Raw genomic sequence first — 13,222 nt, 5'->3', positions numbered from 1 at the left:
TTAGAGAGTTCTTTAGGTTCATGCAGTCACTCGATTCACATTTGGAAAATTCAATGTTACTAGGTGTACAATTTAAATATGATTCCAGTTATCTACATACCACATTATAATATTTTTCAATGTACTTGTAGAGTTCCAGCATAGCTACATCTTCTTTAAATTCATGTTCATGTTTCTAAAAAGTAAAAAAATATCAGTACAGCATCTGTGTCCCACAAAACAAATACACTAGTACAGCTAATGTGTCCCACAAAACAAGTACACTAGTACAGCTAATGTGTCCCACAAAACAAATACACTAGTACAGCTAATGTGTCCCACAAAACAAGTACACTAGTACAGCTAATGTGTCCCACAAAACAAGTACACTAGTACAGCTAATGTGTCCCACAAAACAAGTACACTAGTACAGCATCAGTGTCCCACAAAACAAATACACTAGTACAGCATCTGTGTCCCACAAAACAAGTACACTAGTACAGCATCTGTGTCCCACAAAACAAATACACTAGTACAGCTAATGTGTCCCACAAAACAAGTACACTAGTACAGCTAATGTGTCCCACAAAACAAATACACTAGTACAGCTAATGTGTCCCACAAAACAAGTACACTAGTACAGCTAATGTGTCCCACAAAACAAGTACACTAGTACAGCTAATGTGTCCCACAAAACAAATACACTAGTACAGCATCAGTGTCCCACAAAACAAATACACTAGTACAGCTAATGTGTCCCACAAAACAAGTACACTAGTACAGCATCTGTGTCCCACAAAACAAATACACTAGTACAGCTAATGTGTCCCACAAAACAAGTACACTAGTACAGCATCAGTGTCCCACAAAACAAATACACTAGTACAGCATCTGTGTCCCACAAAACAAATACACTAGTACAGCTAATGTGTCCCACAAAACAAATACACTAGTACAGCTATTGTGTCCCACAAAACAAATACACTAGTACAGCTAATGTGTCCCACAAAACAAATACACTAGTACAGCTAATGTGTCCCACAAAACAAGTACACTAGTACAGCATCAGTGTCCCACAAAACAAATACACTAGTACAGCATCTGTGTCCCACAAAACAAATACACTAGTACAGCTAATGTGTCCCACAAAACAAATACACTAGTACAGCATCAGTGTCCCACAAAACAAGTACACTAGTACAGCATCTGTGTCCCACAAAACAAATACACTAGTACAGCATCAGTGTCCCACAAAACAAATACACTAGTACAGCTAATGTGTCCCACAAAACAAATACACTAGTACAGCTAATGTGTCCCACAAAACAAATACACTAGTACAGCTAATGTGTCACACAAAACAAATACACTAGTACAGCATCAGTGTCCCACAAAACAAATACACTAGTACAGCTAATGTGTCCCACAAAACAAGTACACTAGTACAGCATCAGTGTCCCACAAAACAAATACACTAGTACAGCTAATGTGTCCCACAAAACAAATACACTAGTACAGCATCTGTGTCCCACAAAACAAATACACTAGTACAGCATCTGTGTCCCACAAAACAAATACACTAGTACAGCTAATGTGTCCCACAAAACAAATACACTAGTACAGCTATTGTGTCCCACAAAACAAATACACTAGTACAGCTAATGTGTCCCACAAAACAAATACACTAGTACAGCTAATGTGTCCCACAAAACAAGTACACTAGTACAGCATCAGTGTCCCACAAAACAAATACACTAGTACAGCATCTGTGTCCCACAAAACAAATACACTAGTACAGCTAATGTGTCCCACAAAACAAATACACTAGTACAGCATCAGTGTCCCACAAAACAAGTACACTAGTACAGCATCTGTGTCCCACAAAACAAATACACTAGTACAGCATCAGTGTCCCACAAAACAAATACACTAGTACAGCTAATGTGTCCCACAAAACAAATACACTAGTACAGCTAATGTGTCCCACAAAACAAATACACTAGTACAGCTAATGTGTCCCACAAAACAAATACACTAGTACAGCATCTGTGTCACACAAAACAAATACACTAGTACAGCTAATGTGTCCCACAAAACAAATACACTAGTACAGCTAATGTGTCCCACAAAACAAATATACTAGTACAGCTTCTGTATCCCACAAAACAAGCACACATTGTGGGGTGCTATTTCCATTTTCCAGACTGTCCCCATTTGAACACCAATGAAGTTGTGGAACTACCACCTCCAGTAACAAGTTTTCATTACTGCAGCCCACCTGCTACAGATAGGCACTATTATGAATGAGGCCTAATGCACCATGTGACCTAGGGAAAAGGAGAGCACTCTTAATGGTTGAAATATAACTTTAATAAATATCAATTAAAAGATTCATAAATTTCTGCATCAAAGATACGCAGACTCATATTATAAGTGAATACAATTACATACACAATATTTATTTACAAACAAAAGTCCTACATATATCATGGACAGGGCGCTGTCCTCTGATTTGTAAAGGCTAGCACAGGTAAAAAAAGGGAAAAAATCCTAATGCCATATCCCGCTTCCGCAAGCCCAGGAGTGATTTTGGCTCTATCAGAGTCAGTGGGGCCGGACTCAGACGGTAGGCGTTCCCATGGGAACGCCTCCATCTGGCAGTCATGCCCACCAAAGGGGGCGTGCTGTCAATCAACATCGACAGCACGCCCCCTTTGGTGCGAGACCCGGAGCTATCCGGGTCTCGCGCATGCGCACGACGGAGCTCCCTCCGTCATGCGCAGTGGGGCAACATCGACCCGTTTGCGAGCGTCCTTTGCTCGCGAACGGGTCTGAATGACATAGCTAAAAATACAATTAGTCTCCTACTGCATATGAAGTTCATTAGTCTGAAGGGTTTGCATCTACCAAGACAGGTCTGCTTGGAGGCAAGTGTGTACATATCATAATTTAAATGAATAAACTACCTTTGATTCTAATGTCAAAAACTCAGTCAACTCGGTGGAAGACAATGGAGCTGCTTCTCGGATTTCTTTATAGTAAGCTTTCACCTCCTCTTTATACTGTGGGATTTCTTTTGCATAAAGAAGCTTGTTAGTTGGAGCAGACTGTGAATGGAGAAAGAAACACATTTTATCAATCAGATGTAATAAAGTTGTATTCAGCACAAGTGCTCACAGTAAAGGGATTGTCATATAAAAAATGTGAATCTGTATTTAAAGATTTTTTAATGTAGTTTCCATAGTCTGTCAGTCTGATAGAAATTTGCTTATAATCTAATCCAGTGGTTCTCAAACTCGGCCCTCAGGACCCCAAACAGTTCATGTTTTCCAGGTCACCTAGCAGGTGCACAGGTGTAGTCATTACTCACTGACACATTTTAAAAGATTCACAGGTGGAGCTATTTATATCACATGTGATTCTTTGAGGAGATCTGGAAAACATGTACTGTTTGGGGTCCAGAGGACTGAGTTTGAGAACCTGTGATCTAATCTATGGTACATGGCCCTGATTCAGAGCCGGACGCTCTGACCAGAGCGCTCGCTCTGAATCAGGGCCCACCTCCATTAAAATGGAGCGTCCTCCAGGACGCTCGTATAGCTGTGGGTCACCACCCACAGCATATACGAGCGTCCAACAAGATGGTCGCGATGGTCTCGACCATCGCGACCATCGGACTTGCGAGAGAAACCCTGTGGTCGGGTTTCTCAACCGTAAGGCCAGGAGTGATTTTGGCTCTATCAGAGCCAAAATCACTCCCACTGACATCACTAGTGATGTCAGTGGGGCTGGCTTCAGACGGTAGGCGTTCCCATAGGAACGCCTCCGTCTGGCAGGCACGCCCCCGGAACGCCCACCAAAGGGGGCGTGCTGTCAATCAACATTGACAGCACGCCCCCTTTGGTGCGAGACCCGGAGCGATGGAAAGTCCTTCGCTCGCCGGGTCAAGACATCCTTTCCCTATGCACCACACTGATTCATCCCAATATGATCATACCCCACTTGCTCCCTTTTTCATCACCAGGTTTTATCAAGCTTCCAGACCCAATCCAAAATTTCTAGACTTTGTCTCCTAGCCCGTTCCATTTCTGCATCTCAGGCCTATGGATTATTTATTGTATTTAAACCACTCAGGGCCGGCTCTAGGGGTGTTCGACCAGTGCGGTTGAACAGGTGCGCCACCCATAGAGGGCGCACCCCTCCCCGACATCCCGATTTCAGCAGGACAGTACTGTCCCGCTGTTCCACCCGTGGGCCGAAGTGACCCGTGGGTGGTCAAATCAGGAGGTTGGGGACCCCCACCGCCGCAGCTTTGTGGCAATGCCGGAACCCGGAGTCAGAATGAATGCAGCGCGCATGCGCGCGGTATCCATTCAGTAACGGGAGAGGACTGGGGAAACCCAGCTAGTGAGGCTCCCCCCAGCCTGACGTTATTTGGAGGCGTGCCATGCGGGCACGCCTCCAAATAATGTCACGCATGGGGTGTTGCCTATGGTAATCAGGCCATGTCCCCATTTTCGGCTTCGCCTGCACTATGTTAAGGTGCACTATTAAGGGCCGGCACAGGGTGCTCCGACCCCTGGAGCCGACCCTGTTTCCACATTCAGTATCTATGTCACATTGTCTTACACCTGTGTATTTATCTTGCTGAATGGAGGGATGTACATGTATGACATAGTAGTTGGAAGAAGTTACATCACCCAAACCACCACTGGTTGAGGAAGGAGACTGCTGGTCATGTTTTCAGTTAGTTTTGTTTAAGTAAAGCACGAAAACCACAATCTGCAGCTCTCAGGCATCCTGTGTATTCTACACACACCAATCTATAATGGTCCTGACACCTTATAGTTACATATGGTTCCACTTCTTTAAAACAGTTTCATTTTTCTGACCATAGTTTTCCAAATAAACTAAAACACAGTTCATGGGAATTGCTAGAATTGCCATAAATGAAATGGTTTTGAATCTACCCTGCATGGATTATAGACCATGTTAGTAATCATCATTTTTATTTGTTATGTTTATATTATTTGGAAATGTCACGGTACCTTTCCTAGTTGCTGATCTGCAAGAGAAAATCCATCCATAAAGGCCTGAGTAATCACTGACAAACAGCTGTCCAACAGAGGGGTCTTTTTAATGTCCAGGACAAATTGTGGATTTTTCAGTATGTTAACCCAAAACCGCAGAGGAAGACTAATTAAAATAAAAGAATAAAAGTGTTAGTATGTAAGTAAAACATCACTCAGGACCTTTGATCTTAGATTAGGTTCTGCATTATGAGAGCATTTAACATAGACCATGCTACTCTAGTCTAAACAGCATTTAGTCATTCGGCATCATCAGTGTTTTGAATGTGGCTCTGCGGATTCACTGGTTCCTCAACATTTTTTTTTTTTTTTTTAGGAAATCTCATAAAAAAACAGGAATTCATAACACTATTCTGTAATCTGCTAAACATCTATTTTCTTTACAATTCATGCTTTTTCTAGTGATTTTCATGACTTTAAAAAATAATGGCCCTCATTCAGAGTCGGTCGTTCGCCTAACGATCGAGAATCAACCAAAGTGACGCCCATACATAAACAAAGCACCTCCTCTAGCTAGCGAGTGATAGCAGTTAGCGATCGAGTCAATCGTTGTCAGTCGCTGTATGTTCATTTTCTTCTTATGGTTGCGGCTGCTTGTGTTGGGTGCAAATTACACCAAAAATTTACAAAAAAACACATAGAATAAGCCATCCCCATGAAATTTATTTATTCTTATTATTCGCTAATGCGAACGCAGCTGAATCAATTACAAGCCAATTAGCAGTGTTATTAGCTTCAACAATCGATTATTAGCTGCTTGCATTGTGTGGCACAAAATAGAAACATCAAACATAACATCAGTCACATTCGATAGTATCGATTGTACTCTGGGGCTTGAGAGAGCACATACCCAACCTCAAGCTGTACGATCAGCCAGGCCTCTAACCTGCTCGCAGAGCGACGTTTTACTACTTCCAGCCTTCTATGTCGGTGTTAGCAGGAAATTATATGAACGCCCCTAAAACGCCCTGAAAACGGTGAGGAACGCCTGCGTTTTTAGACCACCACCCCCGTCAACACCCACAAACGGCCTTTCATGTCAATCAACTCTCGGAAGCCACTTCCTGCTTGTAAGCCGTACAATCGACAGCATTTTGGATCGCAAGGTCTCGTACGCACATGCGCACAACTAACCGTACGCATGCGTGGTTTGGAAACATCGGATGCGTACGACCAAGCGGCCACTTACGACCGACTCTGAATGAGGTCCAATGTTCTGAACACATTTGAGTTTCTCTCATTAATTTAACTGGCACATTACATTTCCGTTGTGTTTCCAGAATGTGTGCTACTTTCACAGGACCAACATAATAAAAGAAATAGGCAAAGTGACCCAGAAATAACTTTGCCTCTGCCAAAATAACATTGGTGCTCTTCCTGATCCCACAGGAATTTTGAGGCCAGGGTAATTAGCAAAATTGGTACCACAGGAGTGGTATTTTTGTGGTTACAGTTTAGTAGACAGAGGTCTTATACAGTATACAACAAGAATACAAATACATAAAACTACACGATTTTTAATTAAAGTTTAATTGAATAAAAACCTCCCCAAGCTCAGCGTTCCCCCCTTTATTAAATATGAAATAATATTGTTTATCTTGATTTATCTTCGTCCAAGTGATCGGGGAGAAGTTGGATGAACCCTAAAAAGTCCACATAAAAGGGACTATAGGGCCTGGTTCAGAGTAGTAGGCTATTGCCACCACAGCTGTGATCCCATATTTCTTGCGTATGGTATCGCAGACGCAGGATGTGACACATCCTCAAAATGGTCGCGACACGCCTGCGTTTTTAGTCGACACTCCCCGTTGCCTCCACCAAATGCTCCCTGGCTGTCAGTCACACAGCAAATAAATACTCTCTGCAAGCGACTACGCTAATGTACCGTGACCCAAGCAACAACTCTGAATCAGGCCCGAAGTGTGCTAATGTCTATTTTTGTCTTTTAATGATACAGACTGGAACCTTTTAATGTCCATAAGAGACCTATGTTAGGGGAGTGTAAATTTTGACCACTCTTAGGGCCTGAGTTAGAGCCACAGGCAATACCGATGTGCATGTAGTTCAGCAATTATTTGCAACTGCGTATGAATAAAATAAATGTGAGTGTACGCACAAAGGAGCTGTTGCCATCGTATCAGAAGTATTGCAGAAAAGTGATGGGCGTTCCTGATCGCAAGCATAGGAGGCCGTGGTCAGATGGAGACACTGCACCTGCCCGTAGGCCAGTTTCACACTTGCCGGTTTTGACGGGCGGCAAAAAGCCGCCCGTTTTTTTTGCCAGGTGTGAAATATAGTTAAGCAGGGAAGCAGGTGGGTCCTTTCACACGGCCTGAGCACAGCACGGTTGCCGTGTAACAGCCGGCAATATCTACTGAGAAGGACGGCTGCAGTACCGTGCCCATGCCGTCCCTGCATGCCAGTGGTGTATAGGCAACAATGTTTCCTTACACACACACCGGCCGGCTTGTGCAGCTGCTACGCATGACCAGTAGAGAAGTAAAAAAAACATTAAAAGTGACTCAAAGCCGCTGCTTGTGAAAGGCACTGAGTGCCGGAAAAACACCGTCCGGCTTCTGCCTGTTTCTTGGCTGGACAGCCATATGAAACTGGCTATAGGGTTGGTGAAATGTTTGGTGGTAGCACCGATCGGTATGATAGCATGGACGGGTGCTAAAAATTAGTGTCTCAGTCCTTGCAAATTCGGCCGCATGGCTGTACACAAGGGAAGGTGTTTGTCTGTCTTAGAGTTTATACAAATAGCCTACAGCCGCCAATAGACGCTGCTGCATGTGACTCAGAATCAGGCCCTCAGAGATAATTCTGTTAAGTTTTTGATTATGTAAACCTGTACTTCACAGGTTTATTCTCATTGTGATATGCTAGTCACCCATACATTAAAAGTCATGCATTCTGAGATGTCTTTCTCATCTTCACTGTTGTATTCAGCTGTAAGTTGACTAATGGTAGCCTGTACTCAGTCACAAAGACAGCAGCAGCCTTCACAAACATGTACTGATGTTATAAATGTGGCAGGTAGGGCCCAGTGCTGATCTAAGCTACAACTGGTGCTTAAAGTGGTCCTTGAGAAGTGGAAGAACTCACCTCCCCCCTTTGTGCTTTCTAAATAAAGGGACGCGGTCACACAATATTTCCAATTCAATTTACGCCACATAGTAGCACAATCTTGATTCACATTACACCACACAGTAGTGTCCCTTATTCATTTATGACACACAGCAGTGCCCTTTTTACACAATACCCACATTTGTGCCCCTTATACACAATGTTCACAATCATAGTGCCTCTTATACAATGCCCACAGCAGTAGTGCCCCTTACAGATAAGGGCCCTGATTCAGAGCCGGACGCAATTAGCGCTCGCTCGTTCAGAAAATAGGAGTGGCTATTCAAATGAACCGTTCGCTCTTTGCGGTCTGTTCACGCCTCTAGGTCTGAACGAGCGAACAAAACTTGCGGTCATTTTTTGGATAAATACACCCCCTGGCCGCTCGCATCCTACGTCATGTCCACTATTTATTAGATTAATTGAGTACATCGACCAGCGTATGAACTGCTCGCTATTCTTGGGGTTGGTTTTTGCTACCACAATCTTGCGAGCAGTTCTGGCTATAAAATAACCCAGTGACGTGGTCAATGACGCTGCTGTTTTAATTATGCACACCCATAAAACACCCGTTTTGACCTTTAAGCACGCCTGTGTTCGGATCTCCACTCCCCATTTTCAAGCACCTTCCCCTGTTACCACCCACATACGCCTCTTTCTGTCACTCAAAATAGCAGGCACTCGCTATTTAGCGAACGAACGATTTTCGGCCGCACTGACTGGTTCGCGCATGCGTATTACGATCCGTACGCATGCGCAGTTGGGCAAACATCGCTCGGAACGAGCGTACTGCCGCTTACGAGCGGCTCTGAATCAGGGCCAATGCCCACTGTAGTGGTGCCCCTTATGCAGTGCCCCCAGTAGTGGTAGTGCCCCTTATGCAGAGCCCACAGTAGTGGTGCCCTTAATGCAGGGTGCCCCTTATGCAGTGCCCCTATCCAATGCCCCCATTAGTAATCCCCCTGTAATAGTACCCCCAATAGTAATGCCTCCTGAGTAGTGCCCCCAATAATAATGGCTCCAGTAGTAGTGCCCCCAGAGTAATGCCTCCAATAGTAATGTCCCCTGAGTAATGCCCCCAGTAGTAGTGCCCCCTGAATAATGCCCCTGATTGTGAAGCCGCTAATATCTCATGACGTCTCTCCCATAGTGCACTGCTCACTGTGGGAGCTGGAGCTCAGGAGTGAGCTCCAGCCGCTGGCGCAGCGGGGAGGGAGCCGTGCGCCCGCTGGTAACAAAATCTCAGAGGGCGCCTGGCAAATGGAGCCTCCCTGCGGCGCCGGGCTGAGGTGGGTAGGAGGAGACAGTTCCACCCCTGGCTACAACCATGTCTAACTGCTGCCTGCATACATGCATTGTGATGTCACAATGCAGGTCAAAGCCCTATATAAAGGATGCCTAGCTGCTGGCAGCCATTTTGAGATGACATTTTGTCCTACATTGATACTCTGAGTAGTTCCTGATTTATTTAAGCAACTTTGCTTAACGATTACTGATAAGGAATTTGGATTACAACTTCCAATAAGGTCCAGAACAACAACATCATCAGGTAAGGACTATATTACAACTTTTGGACTGTCACCCCAGGCCCACTAGACACCTCCCACCGTTTTATCTGCAGTTTTTAATTTAGACACAATGGATAAGGCAAATTATTCATCTGATGTGACGCTGCATGACTTAAGATGGGTACACACTTTTCACAGACTGTTGATCCTAATGGGTATGATATAATGTGACCATAATCCAATTCTGCCCCTAATATTCAACTTTTGACCTGTTACCCTTACCCCTTTAGACACCTCAAACCATTTTATCTGCAGTTTTAATGTAGAAACAATGGATACAACTGACATACTACATGGTGCTGGACACTGAAGAGATATAGGGTCTATTTACTAAGCCTTGGTTAGAGATAAAGTGAACGGGGATAAAGTACCAACTAATCAGCTCCTAACTGCCATGGCACAGTGTTTGAAAAATAACAGTTAGGAGCTGGTTGGTTGGTACTATCTCCATATCTCCATCCAAGGCTTAGTAAATAGACCCATATGACAAACAAATTGTATACAATGACATGAAACAAAAGGTTCATCTGATACATAATGTAGGGAATTATTACTAATAATAATGCTAATAATAATAATGTTGTTGTTAATTTATAACAATGGTAGCAGATGGACGTGAAAGTGTCTAAGACAGTAGCTTTATCCTTGGTGAATGTCTTTTCTGTGCTGCTACCGATGGTGCGACATGAGTGACACAATGAGACAATGCAAGAACCAGATCTTGCAGAAACCTTAAAATAGTTATAACTATATTCTGCATTTATAATAACTGAGGGCATCATTCATTAAGGATCACTATTGCGAAAGCGTACGCAGTTGGCCGATTGTTGCGTACCGTACATGCATCGCAGTCCGCAGTGATCGGTATACGCTCGCTCACCCTGCCATGACAGCCCAGTGGAATGAGTGACAGGAGAGGGCGTTTGTGGGTGGTAACAGGGGCAGGGCAGTAGTAATGGGGGAGTGGAGTTGCGGACGCAGGCGTGCCTGAGTGTTTCAACGCCGTTTCAGAGGCGTGCATAATTAACAGGCAGCGTCATAGTACACGTCACCTGGTTGAATTATACACTGAAGTGCTCGTAGTGCTTGCGGTAGGGTACAGTCAACCGCAAGCTCTGCGGTCAGTTCCTATGGACCCCAATGTATTGATGGATGTATACACTTCCAGGAGATGACGTTCGCTAGTGGTCGTCTAAAGACAGGCTGGTGTGCGTCTAGTACATACACAAAGTGATTGTTCGCCAAGACATAGGGGCATATTCAATTACCCGCAGGACCTCTCCCGCGAGTAATTGATGGGTGAAAGTCCCGCGGCGCGGGGTAAAGCTATTCAATAGAATAGCTTTTTCCCCCGCGTCCAAAAAACAGGACTTTCACGCGAGAACACACTGATTCCGCGAGAACTGCGGAATCAGTGTGTTAATATTGCTCGCGCGAGGCCGAATAGGGCGGCCTCACGCTGATTTTACCTCGCACCTACATGAGGTGCGAGGTAAAATCAAACAGCGGGGACTCGCGCGCGGGGTCTCAGGGACACCCGCGCGTGGAATCCCCGCTAATTGAATCCCGTCAAGCGCGCCAATTAGCCGCGGGGTAAACCCTGCGGCTAATTGAATATGCCCCATAGTGGCCATGCTTATGCCTTGCTGTGCGAGCGCCTGCCTTGACGTCACTTAGCTGTATTTTCAGCATTCATTAGCCCATTTCATCAACAATCTGATTCCAAGCACAGGACCACTGTTGGTTGCATGGTATTTAGGTTTGTGGCCCATTTTTGATACATATGTGACATCATGTATAAAATGCCAGCAGTATGGCTGTTTCCACCCACTACCATGCTGTATCTAAAACTTAAATCTTTTGTGTTATGCGTTATCCTGCCTATATGCACACATCATGCAGTCTCTAATTAGGCATTCGGTTACATAGAAAAGGCAGTTCCAACTAATATACTGGTCACTCAAATGTAAGTACCAAATGGAAATGCATATCTTACAGCCTCTACTGTCTACAAAACAAATTCCAATTTGGGCTTGTTATATATGTATTTGTGAGTACGCTAATCCAAATGTAAAGCTGGGTACACACTAAACTATGTGATTACCCAGCGATCCAATGGGCGACCCCCACCCCTCCGATGTCCCTAATCCTTAACCCTCCGGTCCAGCAAACTAACCCTAACCCTCCCCCCTCCGTAGACTAACCCTAACCCTGCCATCCCACACCCCAAACCCTAACCAGATGGTCCTACAGACTAACCTTAACCCTCCGGTCCTGCAGACTAACCCTAACCATCCCCTCCCCCCCAGCAGCCTGACCCTAACCCTTCCCTCCCACACCCTAACCCTCCCCCTAGTGCCTAACCCTAAACCTAACCATCCCCCTAACCTCTAATACTTACCTTAGGTAACTATTTCAGGATTTTGGCACCGGGCTTGTGAGCACCAGGATGTAAACTACATCCCATCAGTATGTAGTATCCGAGAAGAGCAAGCTTAGTTCACTTACCCTCATTCCACTTACAGTACCAGTCTTTGAGGTTGTTTGGTTAGTCTATTTTATGTTAATAAGCAAGTAATCGCTTTGGCCTCAAATATCTCCGTATAAGACTAGAAATTAGATGCACCATTTAAAGTGTGGCACTATATACTAGGGTGGGTTTAAGATCAAATCAGTCACTGTTTAGCCAGTGCAACTTTCCCCTACATATCCACTTCCTTATTATCAGAACCATGTGGCATTTACAGAGTATAATGATTGCTGTTTCCATTATTTTTTCTACTTCTTGACATTCTTTTATACTAGATATTGTTAACATTTACCAATAATTTTTTTGTATGAACAGTAAGGAATTAAAGTGTAATTACCTATTCGTTTTCCAAATATGCAACACATCTGGATCTGTAATTTTCTTGATCTCTCCCTGGATATCCAAGAAATCAAAGAAGTATTTTATAGCCACTGGGGGTTTGTTGTGTGGATTCATCCAAATGCTTTGAAACAGTTTTTCAACAGCAGAATGTATAGCAACCTATAATAAATCATTGGGTTATGCAGGAAAATAGAACAGATGTAAAGAATGTCACACTTCTTGCACATATAGAGCTAATCTAAAGACTGCAAAAACAGAATGGTAATTTGCACAAAATGCAGCCCATATTTAGAGGAAGAATTTTGAAAACTTTAGCACAAGTTTGAAGTAAAACGAAGATTCAACTTTGAATGCAAGATGTTGTTCTGAGTACACATCTAAATACAATTTATGTAAGAAAAATCAAAATGAATGCAGATACAAGTATCAGATTAGCTTTCTCCTACTGCAGTGAAACAATATAAGGCATAGAACTAGCTGTGTACGTGGAGTACTGCCCTTAGAATGGCTCAACACAGCCTGTATTTCTCATTGTAGGTATTTCTGAAGTGCAAAACAGGTTTTGGATTCATTGGGATATATTTACT

At 43.8% G+C, this 13,222-nt stretch overlaps 1 protein-coding gene across 1 annotated transcript in view; it reads right to left on the bottom strand.

Annotated features, from left to right (window-relative positions):
• PLXNC1 (plexin C1) overlaps positions 1-13,222 on the bottom strand; it is a 171,610-nt gene that overhangs the window by 2,900 nt on the left and 155,488 nt on the right. Inside the window, exons 27-30 of the mRNA XM_088454572.1 lie at positions 12,631-12,794; positions 5,028-5,175; positions 2,946-3,086; positions 101-175 (exon numbers count right to left, since the gene is read on the bottom strand). Of these exons, the coding sequence (XP_088310698.1) occupies positions 101-175; positions 2,946-3,086; positions 5,028-5,175; positions 12,631-12,794 (528 nt within the window). The remainder of the gene's footprint in view (positions 1-100; positions 176-2,945; positions 3,087-5,027; positions 5,176-12,630; positions 12,795-13,222) is intronic.

Source organism: Taudactylus pleione, unplaced genomic scaffold (assembly GCF_031769625.1).
Source record: "Taudactylus pleione unplaced genomic scaffold, aTauple2 ptg000040l, whole genome shotgun sequence".
Lineage (NCBI taxonomy): Eukaryota > Metazoa > Chordata > Amphibia > Anura > Myobatrachidae > Taudactylus > Taudactylus pleione.
Note: the sequence above shows the minus strand (reverse complement) of the source record. Positions and strands in the feature narration are given on the sequence as shown.